At 48.0% G+C, this 18,810-nt stretch overlaps 1 protein-coding gene and 1 long non-coding RNA gene across 4 annotated transcripts; one reads left to right on the plus strand and one right to left on the minus strand.

Moving 5' to 3' along the window:
* Positions 1-1,589: 1,589 nt before the first annotated feature.
* On the minus strand, positions 1,590-18,355 carry ORAI2 (ORAI calcium release-activated calcium modulator 2). 3 transcript variants are annotated; one of them, XM_012568751.5, is made up of 4 exons: positions 16,924-18,355; positions 14,812-14,857; positions 11,724-11,964; positions 1,590-6,358 (listed from the first exon to the last, which is right to left on the minus strand). In XM_012568751.5, the coding sequence occupies exons 3-4, from the start codon at positions 11,949-11,951 to the stop codon at positions 5,813-5,815; spliced, it is 774 nt and encodes a 257-aa protein (XP_012424205.1). In that variant the 5' UTR covers positions 11,952-11,964; positions 14,812-14,857; positions 16,924-18,355; the 3' UTR covers positions 1,590-5,812. The 3 variants fall into 3 exon arrangements, with proteins under 3 accessions (XP_012424205.1, XP_002194092.1, XP_012424204.1); XM_002194056.7 differs by lacking the exon at positions 16,924-18,355 and adding an exon at positions 16,504-16,650; XM_012568750.5 differs by lacking the exon at positions 16,924-18,355 and adding an exon at positions 16,400-16,634.
* LOC115497742 (uncharacterized) lies at positions 11,316-13,088 on the plus strand. The gene is made up of 2 exons (XR_003963316.4): positions 11,316-11,464; positions 12,846-13,088. It is a non-coding gene; the product is annotated as an uncharacterized lncRNA (long non-coding RNA).
* Positions 18,356-18,810: the final 455 nt, after the last annotated feature.

An 18,810-nucleotide genomic window follows, 5' to 3' on the forward strand; every position in this document is an offset into this window, starting at 1 on the left:
GAGTGTCCTGAAGGAGCTCCAGCAGCAGTTCCAGCAGTCACAGCACATCCCCCTCGATGGAACCTCTTCACTGCAAAAACAAACACACAACAGGCAGGCCACACCTGCTCACAGCGAGCTCTGTCCCAGGAAATTCCTCAGAGGCTGCAACTGCAAGAGGGTAGATCTAGATTAGGTATTTGCAAGAAATTCTTTCCTGGGAGGGTGGGCAGGCCCTGGCACAGGTTGCCCAGGGAAGCTGTGGCTGCTCCTGGATCCCTGGGAGTGTCCAAGGCCAGCTTGGAGCAACCTGCTCTGAGGGAAGGTGTCCCTGCCCATGGCAGAGGGTGGGAAATTCATGATCACTCAAGTCCCTTCCAACCCAACCCAAAAGCAGGGAGTGTGCTGAGAGCAGCAATTCCTCACTTTTCCTGCAGCCTGGCATCCACAGGGCTCAGACTGGGAGTGGAATATCCCCAGGACAGCACCTGGAGCTGCTGCTGGCCAGAGGGGCTTTGTCCAAGCAGGAGGAGGAACCTGCCAGCCTGGCACACACACAGGGAGGAAATCTAGCAGGGGCTGTCACAGAGAGAGCAAACCCAGCACCTGGATCCTCCTCACCCTTCAGTCCCAAGCCTCTCCAAGGATCTGCTCTCTGCTCACCACACTGCAGCAGTCAAGTGTTGCCATTAATGCTTGGCCCGAATTTCCAGTGCTCCAATTTTACATTTATCTTGTGCTCTCAGGCTGCTAAAACACTTTCTGTGTGCCTCTCTGCTGCTCCATTCTCTCCACAGTGAAAGCAGATGATGGATTCTGATGAATCAGATTGCCACAATAACTTACAGAGTGTTCATCTTGTGCTCTGCATTTGCTGGCTGAATTTTTCTGCCTTGATTGAACTGTACAGGAAGATGCTGTTCTTGCCAGAAGATTCCAGCTCTTCCTAGCTGATATCTTAAATGTGAAAATATGCAAATAATTAAATATTGAGCCAAAAAATGAGGGCTTTTTCTTGGTGTTTTTGAATTCTAGAACTTAATCTAGTCACTACACAGGCATTGCTGTGCCAGTCTTTTGACATTCTTCACCTGTTAAACAGCCTCTTGGGCATCATCCTTAGATCAAAATGCAATTGCACATCCATCTGTCCAGTATTACTCCTTAAAACTTTATGTACATTTTCTCCTAAAAAGCCAGAAAACAAACAAAGAAAAAAAAAAAAAAGCCAGAAAATCCTGTTTTGCAGTGTTACAAAACATTAACAATTTACTGTCAAGAAATCTGAGAAAGGTATGAAGATGTTTTAATCTTAATGGGCTCTTAAAAGTAATTTTGTCCACTAAGCTGATATTATTAACAGAAGACAAATTTTAATGGTCTTCCTGTTATAGGAGTTTCTTGTCTCCCTAAACTTCTTGTAAAACTGGTGCCAAGACCCAGACCCTCATTAAAAGGAAGTGCATCTAACTGCTATCTCCTTATGCACTGCAAAAGGAGAATGATTATATCTGACCAAACTTTTTTGAAAAAAGGCAGAACTCAAGTTAACCCATAAAGTGCCGGAGGACTTGAGCTGCCTTTTAAGAAATCAGTCTGAAATCACCAAGAAGCATAAAACTGAGCAAGTTTATCCATTTCCTCTCACACAGCTGGACAATAACTGAGATACATTCGTTGTTCTACATTAAATATTGTTCATGCAGCGGTAAAACAAGAATAGGCAAAGCTAAAATACAGATTTTTTTTTTTTCTCTTAGCACTCATGGCTGTCACACCTCTGGGCAGAAAGCAATCTCCCAGCTGGACACACAGGGATTCAGGGAAATACTGTCCAAATCCAGCCAGTCAATTTTAATTACAGAAACTGCTTTGACACGGCTGTAGAGGAGAGAACCTGTGAGTTAACCAGAAAATATCCCCCCTGGGCTTGAAAATATCAAGCTGAATTTGATAGCAGCTTGAGGGGGTGTTGAGGAAGTTGCCTTAGCAGTTGATGCAATGAGATTTAAAAGATAAGGAATCTACAGCAGCAGGGAAACTCCAAGGCCTTTTGTTTGTTAGAAGGCAGGAAAAGAAAAGAGCACATTGTGAAAAGGCAGGAGGAGCACCTTCATCCCCCAGCCCAGCCCAGGTAACCTCGAGGGAATCTGGGATTGCCCATCCTCACATCCCAGAGGCAGGGGAGGATGTGGAAGGATGTGGAAGGGAAGGATGCAGAAGGATGTGGAAGGGAAGGATGTGGAAGGATGCAGAAGGATGTGGAAGGGAAGGATGTGGAAGGATGCAGAAGGATGTGGAAGGGAAGGATGTGGAAGGGAAGGATGCAGAAGGATGTGGAACGACTCCACCTCTCACCAAGTCCCCCCAGAGCCTCCTCTCTACTGCAGCAGGGAGCCAGCCCGGGCCCGGGGCGATGTTAAAAATAGGGAGATCAGAGTGGGAGCTGCCACCGAACACGGCAAAGGGAGAACCCGATCCTGCTCCCTCCAGCTCGCGGTCCTGCCCCTTCTGATGGAAAGGGAGAGAGGAACTCCTAACCAAGGCTGGTGCACCGGAATGATACAAAGAATTGTTGCTCCCCTGTCCTTGAGAGTTCCTTCCCTGCTTCGGGCTGGGCAGGCAGGGTCCCTGTAGCGCTGCTGGGCAAAAACTGGCCAAAAAAAAAAAAAATCTGAAGCAAGATCATGGCTGTCCCTGTGCTAAGCTCCAGTGCAAATACTGGAGAAATAGCTCAGACGAGGCAATAGCTGATCCAGAGAGCCACCGCCCAAGGGGGCTGAGAATTAGGGCAGCAGCCCAGAGCCCAAAGGTGGCACAGAAAGCCAACACACACCAGGGGAGATCCTCACACACGTCCCCAGCTGAGGCTGGAAGCCTTGGGAGAAGCATCTCCGTGCAAGCATTGCAGGATTGCAGCCACACAAAACCTGGGACACTCCAGGAACGACAGAGAGGTGACAGCACAGGACAGACAAACCCAGACGTGACACAGAGAGCTGGCAGCCCTGTTGGGACAGCAGTGACAGTGTGGAAAGGCTGGCTTGACTGATGGGAATCCTGCTGACAGCCACGGGGGCAGCAGCAGGAGCAAGGACGATTTTCTGGTGCTGTCACCATCCCTACTCCTTCCTTTATGGATGAACTCACATGCTTGGTACCACAGGTGACATTTCTGCATCACAAATCTGGACCCAACAGTGGTGAAATGTAAATAAATTGCAGGAGCAATAAAAGCAAGTGGTGTTGTTGGAAGGGAGAGGGGTTACAGCATGAGGGTGGATGGGTAACCTTGAGAATCAGAGAGCAAAAATATCCCCATGAGCTTCTCATGGAAGGGAGAACTCAGTGCCCAGAGACACAAGAAACAGAGCTGCAAGCAAAGACAGGGAAGCAAGTTATTACTCTCTTTTAGGAGCATTTGCCCTTAAGACACCATCCCAAAGTGTACCTCAGAATCACCCCTGGAGTAAGGTGGTCCCACTCCAGTCACAGATGCACTGACTTGAGACTGATCTTGAATGCAATCCCACCCAAACCTGAATGAGTTATTCTACAAAATCAAAGCAGTTTCTGCTGCTTTTCTCAATTTGCCTAAGTTCATTACATTTGCAAAAAAATTAAATTAATGATCTGGTTGTTTCCAGACAATCTGCATTGCTTTTGCAGCACTGTATGCACAGGGGGAAGCTTTGAAAAAAACGCAAAAAATGGTGCAATACTTTCCTTGAGAGCCTTCTGAGACCCTCAGCACACAGGGTCCTACTATTAGTGATGTTAAAGGAGAGTGCAAGTACAGATGAGAGATTCATCCCATCTGGTCTGGCTCTGGCCTCTCAACAGAAATTCTGTTGGTAGAGGAGCTGACACGTGTAGCACTTGGCAGAAAACTCAACTCTGATTCTGTTGTATAAACCTTTTAATTTTTATTATGGTAAAAAGAGGAGGGAGAAAGGGCAGAGTCCTGGGGAGTTCATATGAATTTCACGACCACCCCACTTCCTGGAGGACACTCCTTGTTTTTGCATATGCAGATGAGTACAGATTAGTCATTTAGCACACAAAGACTATTTTCTTTGCTGCACATCAGCCAATATGGTACATGCCAACTGCAGCAAGAACAGCAGATGAAAGCCACAGACACAGTGCTAAGCAACTTGTTCAGCAATGCTCACATTCCCATGTAAACAAGAGATGAGAGGTGGTTTCCCAAAGCCCTTGACAGAGAGGAGTATTGGGATAATCTCACCCTGCTGCCCTGGGGTTTGTACTCCCTTCTGGGAAGCTGACATGTATTACACTGCCTCAAATCCCACTGGAATAAGGACCCAGGGTTAAATAGAACATTATAAACATCCTTAATGATTTCAGAAACCTGTAAGGCCTCGGAGACTCTGAAACTGCAGTTTTGGAGTGCAGAGGAGGAAACTAGCACAGGATCAGGGCCAAGAAAATGTGCTTATGCTTCTTGCAGCCCTGTGTGTCAGAAAGCCTGACTTTCCCTTAAAAGAGCTGATGATTGCTAAACACTCTTTTCTCTCTACAAAGTTATCAAAATTAATAAAATTGGGGTTTTTTGTACAGAAGTTTTCACCCACGAGGATGCTATGGAATTTACAAGCTTCCCTTGCTCAGCAACACAGACATGCAAGTGTCATTGTCTCAGTTGCTGAAAAAAGAAATCAGCTCAAAGGAAAGGGATAGCTCTTTAATGGCATACAGCATTCCTGCCAGATCCAGCTCAATCAGGCTCACCAGGACTGCTCCAGGTTCCACTAGAGGAGTCCTGCTTTGGTGGAGGGAGAAGGAAGCATTCATTTCTGACAGAAAAATGCTACAGCCAATTAAAAAAATAAAAAAAAAAACCCCAAATTATGAAATAACACAGGACTGGGCTTGTTCTCTCCAGCAAACCAGGCAAAAGGCATCAGAGCAATGCACAAATGAAGAAGACACTGGCAGATTTCTACAATACTTGCTGTCACTCCTTTACCTCCTTGAAACTTGCTTTGTTAGTCCTTCAAAGTCTTGTCTCATTACATTCCCTGCCACTGTTCCGTGTCAAGAATGTCCTTGTTAAATCTAAAACACCTGTAAGCCTTCCCTGGGCACTCCTGCCTCTTATTGGGAAAAACATGATCTTGGCACTTACTCAACCTAAAGTGACAAAGCCACTGAAGAAAGGGCAAGAGAACTTCCCAGCCTCCTGCAATTCAAAATTCTACATCCCAAGCTGTAAAAATATAATAAAGAACAGCAAGAAAAGAACATAAAAGCTAATGCTGTTTTCTTTCTGGTTATGTATTTACAGAATACTTGCTTTGGAACAATGGTGATCAACATTCTCAGTTTCTGTTGTGCTTTCCTGGATGTCCTTGAGTCAGCTGCAGGTACCCACATTAATCAGCTCTGCTCTAGGAATGAGCTGCCAGTTAATTGTGGCTGCACTGACAGCCAGGGAGTTCTGACATGTAAGACAGGTCCTACACACACGTACACACACAGAGGCTTTTGGGACAGCCAATGCAGTTTCACTTTTGGCAATGGAATATTGCATTTGTAAAAAATAGAGATTTTTGGCTAGCAGTGTTAAGGTAGATAAAGTTTTGACCTTGAACACCACGGCAGTGTCAACTTAAGTACCAAGTGTGTGGGACCAGAACCAGGGCAGAGCCCCCAGCACGTGGAACAGCACAAGAACCCACAGCTGGAAATGGCAGGCAAGTAGCATTTACAGATTTAAGCCTCAAGAAAATCCATCCCTGGTGCAGCTCACCAAGCAGCAGCCCAGGTATTTTGCTCTCAGCCCTGGCTGAGCTGTGTGCAGGCTCTGTCACACCACCTGCATGCTTCTGTCATGCCCATCTAGCTGCACTTTCAGTTTGTGGAGCTCCTCGATCTCCCGGTTGTGCCGCTCTGTTTTGTGCCGCACCAAGGAGCGGTAGAAGTGGATGGTGAAGACGACAAAAATCAGACCCACGGGGACCATGATGATGGTGGACACCAGTGCTGACTGCCACCCCGCGTGGCTGCTGGGCTTCTCCACGTTGGTGGTCTCATTTTTCAGGATGGAGCCCACTGGCAGGAATTTTATCCAGCACAGGAGCACGACTTCTGCAAGGAAAAGGAGGATTCCCAGGACGGTGGAGAAGCCCCAGGCCAGCTCGATGTAGGGGTGCATGCGCTCGTGCGGGGACTCGCTGATGGAGTTCAGGTTGTGGATGTTGCTCACGGCCTCCACGTTGGGCAGGATGCAGGTGCTGATGAGGAGGGCGAAGAGGTGAACAGCCACCAGCACCGTGGTGCAGGCGCTGAAGGCGATCAGCAGCATCTGGGGGTACTTGTACTGCACCTCCAGCTGCACCTCCACCATGGCCACCTGGGGGAGGAATAAAGAGCTTGTCAACACCTGCTGGTTTCCACTTATCGAGGCTTTCAGCCAGGAAAGCATCTTGATTCAGGAAGAACATCTAAGGTCAAGTACACACTCCAGAGGTTTTTAGGAATGGCAGCCCGGATAGATCACTGCTGTCACCCACGGGGACACACGCATTGCCTGCGCTGTGGCCCTTCTGAGACCGTGCTTTTCTCAAACAACACGTCTCTGAGCCACAGGAACTGCCCCAAACCCAGCACACAACAGAAGGAGCTCATTAGATGCCACTGGGGCTGAGAGGCAGCTAACAGCCTGCTATAACCCACCATCACACCCTCTAGTGCCACTCCTTTCTTGCGGCTGCAGCACAGGAAGTTTCAACTTTAGGCATGCAAAGAAAAGCAAAGCCAAGCAGCTCCTCTGGCCAGTGGCCAGCCAGGTTTCACTACCCACCATGGGAAGCACACAAGCTACTTTACAGCTCAAGTTAGCCCATAGTTAAAATAACTGCCTTCTATTCTCAGAATAGTTTACATTTGTTTTTATTACAAATATGCCCAGATAAATAATTTTAAAGTTATTTATATCCTCAAATTTCTCCCTGGAGAGGTAATAACTCAGTGATACACCCAGCAGAAGTGGACAGCTACTGGCTTATGGGTGTGCTCAGCAATCAGGAGTCTGCTTCCCAAAACAAGAGCTATCACACAGCAGGTCTCTAAAGTTATTTTTACTTTAATCAAATAAAGCTTAAGCAGAATATGTGCAAGAGAGCAGGAGGCTCTTTTGCAATCAGAACTGGAGTCCTGTTAACTGGTTTAGCTTAAGAATTTTTATAATCAAGCTACTCGTGAAACAAACCAGGAGTTCTGTGTGGTGGCATCCCTGGAAGGACAGCACAAACTTTTTGCTAAGACAAGACACAAAAGCAGTCGACAAGATTATCAAACATTTCTCTCTAGCAGCTGGCTTGCATCTGTAGCTGCACTTCATGATTTGCAGAGAAGTTAACTTTCTTGGCAGCAAGGAAAACCTCTGGTGATCCCAGCTGACCTGCTGCTCCAGCACAGCACAGCTTGCTGGAAAGAAGCCCCTCTAAAGAACATCATGAGAAGGCAAAGTTTCAAATCTGCACTCGATTCTGGGACACAGGATTTTGCAGAACTGACTCACTAGTCTGTTATCCAGACTTCACATGAGACTCCCCTGAGCAGCCATTTCAGGCTCTGTATAATCACCTGCACCACTTGCTCTGGCATTACTTGTTCATAATATTATTTAGGCGCTGGAAGATTAGGGGTATGCTCATTTTGTCCCTGCTGGAAGCCCTGAAAAGGATTAAAGGAGATGGAAACCAGCTGGCATGACTGCTGCCTTACCTACATTTGCTCTAAAACCCATCAGATCACAGTCAAGTCTGAACACATTTACCAGCAAGCAAGACACAACATGTGTGGAAAATGGTCAATCTCTACAAGTCTGGATTTTATAGCTACATCAACTATTTAAGACATTAAAGACACCAAAATTACTGTGACAGTACTTGGGCATTCCCAGCCTTCTGTTCTGATCTTTCTGCTCAGGATTTTACCTTTGTTTGTTTTTATCAGCTCCTGGTTGCAGTTTACAGTAGTAAAGAGAACAGCAGTTCTTGTTGTATAGCAGAGAAAATCCTAACACAGGACTAGCTTCACTATCAATTGCAAGGTCATTTTAAACAGAATAGATTTCACGTTGCCTTGTGTTTGTTCAATTTGCAGCTCCCCTTATATTGATTTGAGAGGGAGGAGATCAGACTTATTCTCTGCTCCACTGTACAATGGATTTGTACAGCACTGTGGTTGCCAGTCACGCCCCATCAGCCAGGAAAACCTGCAGGTACATTGTTCATTATGGGGTGCTGTAATACCCAGAGACACAGCTGAATGGGAATTGTACCTGCATGTCCAATTTATAGCTTTATATTAAAGCTGAAAGCCTGGCTGATGTCAACATATCAATTTCTGCTTGTTATCCTTCACATGAGCAGCATTTTTCAGCTAATTGGATGTTTCCTCCCAGACTAACCTATTCCCCAGGGCGAGCTTCAGCTGTGCAATGTGATGAATTTTTAACACTGACTGATGGCTCAGTAAGAGGTATTTCAGGGAAAAACACCAACAATCCAGATTGGGTAGCAAGGCAGAAAAACAGTTCATTTAACCCAAACAAGTACTGAAAAGGTGAGTGAGCTCTTACTGCTTTACCCAGCACAGGCTGTCATGTCATTCCCTGACCGGGATAAGAGAAAGAGGACAAGCTGACATAACCCATTTAAAAATCATTAAATAAGCTGTCTAGCCTGTAAAACTATTAATATGTCATGTTTGATACAATTATACTCTTCCATGTAATAGCCCCCTTTATTTTAACCTCTTCCCAGAAGCAACTTTGCAAGGCTGAGCTATCTGCCAAGCCACAGAATATTTCAGCACAGGCTTAATTTTAAGCTTAAGAATAACCCAGTTGAACTCCAGAATTACACGATCAAGGGCTCACAACATTTTAGAATTAAACTGTAGCTAAATTACATGAAATGATGCTGGGGTTTAGACCAGTATCACTCAGACTGTCCACAACAAGGATGCTCTTCATTTTGAGGAATTTAGACCGAGACAGATAATATCAAGCAAAAGGATGACAAATGGCTTAACATAAACCATGACACATTCACACAGATGGTTTGGCAGACTGTAAAAACAACCACTCCAGTAGATCTGTCAGGGTTTTTGTTTTGGTGTTTTTTTTTTTTTTTTAATCGAACACATATCCCATAGCAATTAGGTAAGTATTGAGAAGATGGATTAGCAGTAATAGCTCTTATTTCCATCAGGAAAATTATTAAGGAAGTTTCTTAAGCTCCCTCTAAATTTCCTTTATTTACAGCCTCCTTGGGGCAGAGGCAGCTGCCCTACTGCCCACCTCCAAGCAGACCTGGCACTGGAATGACCCACATCCTCCTGACCTGCCCCAGAGCTCTGCCAGAAATACCAGAGATGGTAACGAGGAAGGTTTGCATTATTCTGAAGCCTGTCCAGAAGGAGCTGGATCAGAGCCACGGCCTGTTGATTAAATATCCATCAGCTCACAATAATTTCAGCCAATATGGAGCTAGCTTGCATCAAACACACCGACAGGGAAGTAAATAAAGCAATAGCCAAGCCCTGGATGACATTTGTTTACATAGTCAAATGCACTTGAGGCTTTGGGGAAACTGTTTAATAGAATCACGGAATCGTTCAGACTGGAAAACACCTTTAAAATCACAGAATCCAACCATTACACCAGCACTGCCAAGTCCACCACTAATCCCTGTCCCTAAGTGCCACGTCTACACATATTTATCTCTAAATAACTTCTCTTCTTTCATCAATAGCCAAAGAGGTGCTCTTATTAGAGAGTAAACATCCGTGTACTAAACTCCTGCGTACCCGTGGAGAAATAACCCAGGAGGAACAAACACCTCAGCTTTCCAATCAGCTGGGAGAAAAGCTTGCTAACAAAGAGGATTCCTTATTGCAAGAGATTTTATTTCTTGGTTACTGATTTCAGGGCTATTTCTTACATTAGGCTGGTGAGCATAATTAACACTACTTATACCCGTGTATATTCAACTGCACTTTAAAGAGTTCAAAGAAAATGTAAAATCAGTGGTTAATTTTGTGTGTTTGCCAAGGACTTTCAGTAACTTTCTGCTGTAAGAGTTGAGAAAGCATGGTTTGTTTTCAGAGATGTGGTTCAGCCCTACAGTGTGGGTGGGCTGCACGCCCCTGAGTGCCAGTGGTGTCAGTGACAGCACACCCCAGCAGGGATACCTTGTGGGACCAGGCTGATGGATCAGTCCCCAACAATACAAAATGTTAATTTAGTAATTGTTGAAGACAACAGTCACAACAGAATTCCAGAGGCACTCAGGGCATGCACATCAGAGGCTTTTTAGAGTAAGAAAAGTCCTGCATGAGAGAAGTCTACAGGAGAGCACCCAGCTTCCTCCAAAAGAGGAGGGACTTTCTGCCCCTGCAGCACACAAGTTGGTTACAAACCAACACAGACCTTGTGGAAAGCTTTTAAGAGCATCTTCTGCACACAGCCAGTGAGTGGAGAGCAATGACAAAGCAATTGAGCAGCCTGTCTCCACTCCAGCCTGCTCCCACTGGAACCCCCGCCCGCAGCTTTCCAGCTTCACTTCGGGTGACCAGCTTCATCATCCCAGGCTGTTGTAATGTTAGGGATGATTCATGGTCTGGGGGGCTGGGGGAGGAAAAGGCAGCGGAAGAAGATAAAATGAAACAAGAAAGGCAATCTGGAAAGCTCCTGAGCTCTGAATTTCCCTCCTAGCCTCTGAGCTGCGGGATGAAACATCTTCACATCATGTCCCACGCCACCCAGGCGCTGCCCTCTGTCCCTCTGCCCACAGACCTCGGGAACAGCCAGGCCTGCCCACTTCCTGAACAGGAAACCTCCCCCAAACTGGTTTCAATACTCACAGTAAGCAAAAGCTGAGGGGAGATAAAGGGGCTCACACTGACACAGCATGGTGATGTTTTAATACACAGCTCAGACAGGCCTGAGCACTGGTCCACAGACTGTCCCAGTTTTGTTTATTTGCTCACCCTGACATGGCTCTGACCTATGCAAATCACTTGCAAATAACACCCAAGCGCTGCACAGCTGAAAGCAAGCACCAGGGATTACTTCCAATAGGCAGCACTGACAAAAATACACCAGGTTTGGCTCCCTGCAGGCTGCAGAGCGCTCTGACACCAGGTCTGAGGCTCAGGGCCTCTTCTCACACCTCAGCGGTAGAACACGATCTCCCTGATCACGCTATGCAAACTTCACTTTGGCAGGCTGTGACCCAACCTCCACCTTATTTTAGACACTGTGACCTTAGAAAACACACAGAGAAATTAAAATAACGTTCAGGACCACAGCAACCACAGGGGCCTGAAAGTGCTCCACACCCAAGAGCAGCCTCACATGAGGGCAGCCAGCACCGGAGAGCCTCGGGGCCAAAGGAGGTCCTGGATTGTTTAGCAATGCTGCTGGAGTCCTTAGGATCACTTGCAGGTAGGGGATTAGTATTTTTAAAGGGCTGACTTGGGAGTGTGTGGGTTGGCTGTTAGACAGCTCATATATCCCTGCTGCAGTGAGAGAGCCAGCCTCAAACTTTGCAGCAGCAGACAAACAGGAGCTCCCAGGCAGATGCCTCCTGTCTCTTCAGGAAACAACCCCCTGCTTCTTCCCAGGAGGAAAACACCGATTAATAGTTCATTTGAGGCAACCCAAAACCCTTCACAATTCAAAAAGCTATAAAACACATTATTACCATTGCAAATCCAGAGAGCAGAGCAGAGGTTCTGCTGGAGGCTTTCAGTTTGGCTCGGCTCAGGTACAACTTTCTCCAGGAAAGGGCTTGCACGGAGTGGTGGTTGGATGTGACCAATTCCAGGTAGCTGCGCCGGACCCAGTCCCGATAATCCATGCCCTTTGTGCCAGGCTCAGAGCAGCAAGCAGGAGTGGAAGGATCCACCGGAACGTTTAATTCAGAACTCATGATGAGAGAAATGCTGAGGGAACAAAACAGTCATGTTCACTAGGGGGTGGTGGACAGGATGAACATTAACTACAGGAAAAGCTGCAGTTGAACAAAGTTGCCCTTGGTCAGTGGAAAATGATGGACCAAATAACATCACACTTGGAACTCAGAACTGAGAAAGGACCATCCAGAATTGCCAAAAATGACAACGAGAACTAGGAAAGACTACAAAGGTACACCCGGAACTATTCCAGCAGGAATTCAGGAAGGCTGCACACCACCTGAGTTTTCATTTCAGAGAAGGCACCTCAACTTTGCCCTTTAATTCCTCCTCGCTCATAAAAAATTGGTTTACATAAATACACGTCACCCCCATCTTATCTTAGTTTTGATTTGACAGTTCATTTCCCAGTGCATCACAGGCTGGCTCCAAATGCACCTCCTTAGAGTATCAAACACCAGTTGAGAGGGTCACTTTTTGCTCCTTCCTTGAAAACCATTCCTCCTAGGTTACAATGTGGGGTGTAACCAAACTGAGTACTTCCATCTACATCACTCCTGATGAACTGCTAATGGCCGCTTGCAGGAGCTGCACTGTGCACACCCGACCCCCCAGGCTGCAAGCTGGGTGTTAGATAAGGGAAAGAGGCAAACCCTGCATGGCAGGGTGGTGTTTCATTGTCTCCACAAATTGCTTAACTCAGCCGTGATAGCTACACCCAGCCCGGGGGATCATCCCTGCCAATGGGCCATAATGGCTCAAGGGCACTAATGGGCAGCTGCAGTGGCCATAAAGGACTCCCCAGAATATCCCGTGACTCACAGCATCACATCATTCCATTGTGAAATTCCTCGCTCTGGGGGAGGTGCTGAGCCTTCCTGCCTGAATCTGACTGTATGTAATCTGGGCAGCCTGGGGACATGAACACCACCACTGGACAGCCAGGGGAGAACCCGAACTTCCACAGCAGAACCAGACCACCCATAGGACCACTGCTTTTGAGAGCACTGCAACCATCACTGCTTAATCAGACTGCAACCACCACCCTGCCCGACACGGGCCAGGTTGTACTCTGACTTTGTGGGTTTAAACCAGTTTTTCTGTATAATTCCATCTACTGTAAGCTTTCTATTAAATTGTAACTCCGACCTGAAGCCTGTCTCAAGGTATTTGTGTGGGGGTTAACGTCTTCCCTGGTTTACTTTGAAACCAGCAAAGCAGTTTTTCTCAGTTCAACCATTGCTCATCAAAGCTCAGTTTAGATGGGCACAGTTCTCCCCTAAAAATCAGAGCTGAACGCTGTGTAGGGTTAACAAATTAACTTCCCGAGCTTTTGCAGTGGGAAGTTAAACTTCCTGAGCTGCTCACACTCCATTTATCAGCCACATTTGACCAAAAATCCTGTTCCCTTACTTCCACCAGTGGCTCTGAGCAGAGAGCAAGGAAAAGGCAATTCCAAGGGGGAAGGCAAGCTGCTTCCAGGAAATTCCATCATCTTCAGATTCAAGGGATTACACTGAGAGATGCATGAAAGCAGCAAGGGTACTTGAGGTAGTGGAAGCTTACAGCACCACGTCCCCAGGCTGCTGCCAAATGGCTCAGGTGATCCTCAGACACGGGACAACATCCTTGGAATGTTTTGTGCAAAAATCTCTCAACTCTGACAGACATCTGAAACTAATTCTGCCTCCAAAAGAATGGAAACCACGATTTCTTGTTTAATCCCCTCACTCACTGAGCACTGTGGTGGTGGCAGACAGAAACACCAGAGCTGCACCTTCTGGCTGTAAAACACTGACCAGCTCCCAGGAGGAGGAGATGCTGCCCAGAATCACACCTGGTGTGGCACTAATTAGTCCCAGCACCACCTCTCAAGGTCACAAGCACCTTTCAGCCCACCTGTGTCCCCTCAACTCCTCGAGAACCGGGGCCACATGGGGACAGCTAATAAAGCCATGGCTGCTGGGAGACTTGGAGTAGTAGCAAACATCAAAAGGACATCAACTGCCCACAACTCTGAATGCTGTTACCAAAAGGGAAGGAAGCTGTTTCAGGCACAATAACAAAGAATAGCAAATAAAGCACTGCAGGTCCAAGATTGTCCCTCCAGAACATGGGGGGGCTTTCAGGCTCCAGCCTCCTCAGACATAACAAGGATGGCAACACAGGATGATTCCTGGGTAGGTTTTGACAAGGCCATTATTACAGCCCCTGGAACACTCCAGGAAGGCTTCTGACCTGCCCAGGAATTTTCAAAACATTTTAAAGTAATAACAAAAAAAAACCCCAACCCAAACAAATAAACAAAAAAGAAAGGCCCACTAGAATATTCATGCCATAATAAAAACAAGAAGAGAAACAATAAAGGGACAAACCTTCCTGCTTGATGTGTGTTTCCAGAACAGGCAAGAATCACCTATTTTACAGAATAAAAAAGCCTCCTGGGAGGATTGGAGGAAGAAACAATCTGTGAGCAGCACAATTATGAAGCTGTTTCCTGTGACAACATCCTGTGTGGATCCTGCAATGTATAGCGTGGAGTGAATTCACTCCCTTTGTCCCCAGCTGGGACAGTGATGGCCTCTACTCTTGCCATTTAATTTCATAAAATACTTAGAAACTTTCTATGTAGGAAACTTTGACCCCTGGGACAAATTCCATTAATAAGACAAATGAATTCAGAGGTTACAGAGAGAGGGCAAGAGAACCCAATCACATCTGCTTCTTCCCTTAGAAAAATAAGCTAAAAATACCACAAGGCTGAATTTTTGCTCTGGAGCAGCTCAAGAGATGTTCTCAAATAAGTAAACAGCTTCAGAATGAAATCCATAAACACAAATGAAACCCAAACAAGCAGTGCCAGGAAGTCAAACTCACCTTGCTGGCTATGGACATGGAGGGAGGGGGTGGAGGGCTCCAAGGGCTGAAACACAAGACCAAATAAGCATTTTACATGTGCTGTAGCTGGAGCAGTTTTACCCTGGAAATACTTTTCAGCCTGTCATCATCACCAGGGGAGGCTTATTCTAGAGATTTCACCTTCCTGCCTTGCCAAGTTAAAGGTTTAGGATACTTGCTCTTACAGAAATAAATATACTACAAGATTCGACTGCATAGGGCTGCTGACTTCTGGGGAGAGTGGAATTCTCCAGACATTTTCCTGAGGCAGCCCTGGCAAAGTCCATCCAGCTGTGTCTTCACTCACTTCCACTGCACCAACGCATCTGACCCCACTTCATCTCGCACTGGGAGACAGAAAGCTCTCTGTGATTGCTCCCTTATGTGCATTTTCTTAACCTGCCAAGTGCTGTCCCTTGGAAAAGGGAAAGCCTTTCCTCCTCCCATCTCAGTGCACTTGTGGGGATTTCTCTACAGCTGGGAATGAAGCCGACACCACCGGGAGCGGGTCCCCCTCCCACTGCCGTGCTCACCCACAGAGCGCTGTCTCTGCAGCACTGGCAGCTCCTCTCCTGGTGTCGGGATGCCAGCCCCCTCCTCAGCGCCAGGTTTCTGCCCCACACCCCTAAACTGATCTGTGGGTTTGTGCCAGTCCCTTTCTTTCCTGTCTAATAGGCCATGGCTAAGCCAAATCCTAATCGCTGTTACTCCGGATGAACTCAAGCCTTGTGCCATGGGAAGCTCCTTCCTATGTTCTCTTCCGGCTTGGGACTCCTCCAAGCAGCCCTCCTGGGGTGCCAGAGTACCCACAGCTGTGACCACCCTTGTGGCAGCAGGGCATCACCTCCCAGGCAGGATGTGACCCCTGGTCCCACCGCCACAGCTGGGATCCTCCTCACAGGGACCCTCCTCAGCACACCCTGGGCAGGAGGCGATCCCACGCTGCGAGGATCTCCCCTCCAACAGCAGCCTCAGACAGGGGATCCCCCAAGGCAGGGAGTCCCACTCCCAGCAAGGCCCTTTCCCTCTAAAGACAACCTGGACAGAGGATCTTTCCTAGGCAGGACACAACCTCCTACCAGCGCATCCTGATCCAGCATCCCAAGGATCAAGCAGGATGGGACCCAACCCCTCGCTCCCGTCTTCCAAAAGCACCCTGGGCCGGGGTCTTTCGTGCACAGTATGCTGGAGATGTCTCCCCTACAGCATTCCACCGAGAGCATCCCTGTCGGGATACATCCCGCGGGAGCTGGCCTGCCTTCCGCATCCCACGGCACCTCCGGAGCACCCCGGGACAGGACGGGACCCCTTCCCTGCCCAGAGCGGACCCGTCCCACCCACCCCCTCCCTGCAGGTGCAGGAATGCCCCAGGTAGGCAGGAAGAGGCGCACATCCCCCGGTCACCATTCCCGCACGGGATTCCCCCAGGCCGGGCAGGACGAGGCGCGTCCCCCCCACACCGCCCCGGCAGGGGAATCCCAGCTTAAAACCAAGTCCCTCAGCACCCCGAGCAGGACAGGACGAGCCCCCCTCCTCCCGGAGCCCCGCGGGCTGGAGCTGCTCCCACCTCTGCAGGACGAGCCCGCACTGCCCACACACGCCTGAGGGGAAGCGCGGGCCCCGCTGGGGATGAGCGGGCGGGATGCGGCCCCGGGGCGGGCCGTGTCTCACCGCGCTGCTGTGCCGGGAGCCCCGGGAGAGGAGCAGGAGCGGGATCGGAGCAGGAGCGGGAATGGGAACCGGAGCCGCCTCCGCCGCTGCCACGGCAACGCGGGGCACCGGCCACGTGACCCGCAGGAAACGGGGCACAGCGCCGCCACGCCCCCGCACGTGACCGCGCGCTGATTGGCCCGCGGTCGGTCAGGCCACGCCCACCCCGGCGCGGGGGCGGGGCCTGGGGCGCGACCCCCGCCCGTCCCGGGTCTCTAAAGTCGGGCTGAAACCCACCCACTGGTAAAGATGTTAGTGGGTCTAACATCTTTAGATCTTGCGTTATCTCTAAATCTTGCCACAGAGAAGGTATTGGTGCAATGGGATGCAAATGTGCTTTTATTACAATTATTAATTATACAGCAAAAAGTCGCCACTTACATAAGTCAAAAGGCAGCGCTGCTCTGCCTCCGCCGGGCTGAAGCTCCTCCGGCTGAGCACAGCTCCCTGCGAATCCCGACTGCTATCTCCCTGCTCTCCTCCGCTATTGACTCAGCAGGAAATCCTGTATAAACCCATCAAAAGGATAGGGACAGCCTTATGGGAAAGAGAGGGAGTTCCTTCCCTGGAAATGAGATAAAGAAAATGCTGAAAGGCAGCACAATGGGTCAGCTTTATAACAGGGTAATCCCATCTTCCTGAATTCCGCCTGGGGGAGGGAACAAAGGAGAACAATGCTTAAAAACCGAATAAAGAGACAGATACATGTAATCCTGAGTGTGCTTTTCACCTCTGAGAGCAGGAATACCCCTGCTCGGTTTCAGCACAAACACTGCTGTCTCTTAGGCGCCCACATTTGCACAAACACACGTACAGAGCAACTTTAGCCCTTGAGGGTTAATCTCCATCAGAGAAAGGAGAAGGACTCCTCTAGAAAAGAGCTCAGAGCACGAATTTAGTGTAAGCAGGTCAAACTCCTCGGCAGTTTCAAGCCTGTAAGTTATTACTGATTTCTTGGTGCCCTATTTGGAATAGCAATCAGTTGTAGAGTTGTTCCTGATTTTACTATGCACAGGAGCACTTCCCCTTTTCTACTCCATGGATGAGGTTTTCCCCGTTTTTGAGGTCACATAGTATTTGCATTTTATTCTAAATGAAGAATCATCCCTTGAAACCTCCCTTTGAAGTGCTTTGTATTCTCAACGAGCTCGTACTGCCACGAACAACCACAACAGAGTGTTTATGGGAATTCACAGCTACACCTACCAAATGCAGCTCCTACTGCTACACTCAGCCACCCCGGCGAGACAGAGCGTGAGGCAGATGCCACCTTCACCAACATGCTCTCTTTGCTGTTTATGGATTTCAAACTCAGCATTCCCGGAAAACACAGCATGAATAATTCAGCACGGGCATCTTAGGGAGGCAGGATGAGGCCACACAACCTGAATTTGTTCAATCACCAAGACAAACTCGAGTTCACCTTCCTCATGGCTGAGGGAAGCATGTCCTCACTCAGCAGCGTCTGCTCTGCCTGATGCAGAGCAGCACTCACTCAGCTCAAAGGCCTGACCAGCTCAGAGGCAGAACATCTAAAGATTTGTGAGACTCTCAGTTCTTCTCTGCCCATAAAAAGCCCTCGCATTTTTGTGGCTCATCCTACAACACAGTATCCACGGGGTTTGCCTGCCCTAAGGGGGATTCATGTGAAGCAATGCTCATAACTAATCTCACACAGGGAAAATGGATCCTGCATCTGAATGAAACGCTGCTACAACTTGCAGCACCTAACCCCGTGGAGATTGAGCAGAAAACAGTTCCATGCAGATCCCTAATGGGGTGGGCAGTGGGGATATGGACCAGGCAGGTCAGAAGTTATCCAGCTCTAATGCCCTTAGATATGTACAGGGGAACTAAACACAAACATCACTTGCACTTGGTCACATCTGCTTCCCAGGCACCATGGTAATACCATGGAGAAGCCATTACATAAAGCCAGCTCAAACAAAATGCAGGATTTCTGGCAGCAATATTCAACAAAGGCAAAATCTAAAAAGAGATTCTCCCTTTCTGCTGTTTTTGCTTAAAATAATTTGGCACTAACCAAGGCTTGAGAAGAAGTAGCACCACATTCTGGATGCAAGGCTCTGGGAAGAGCATGTCTGAAAGCCAGCAGGCACTTCTAATTAAAGATACATTGAAGAGACAAAAACCAGAGTTACAAGTAAAACCACCACTGCATATGCTTTAAGCACCAATAAGTAAATATATAGAGGGATGTTATGATTCCTGGCGGGGAATCCAAGGTGCAAAGCAGAGCGCTCAAGC

This window comes from Taeniopygia guttata, chromosome 19 (genome assembly GCF_048771995.1).
Source record: "Taeniopygia guttata chromosome 19, bTaeGut7.mat, whole genome shotgun sequence".
Classification (NCBI taxonomy): Eukaryota; Metazoa; Chordata; class Aves; order Passeriformes; family Estrildidae; genus Taeniopygia; species Taeniopygia guttata.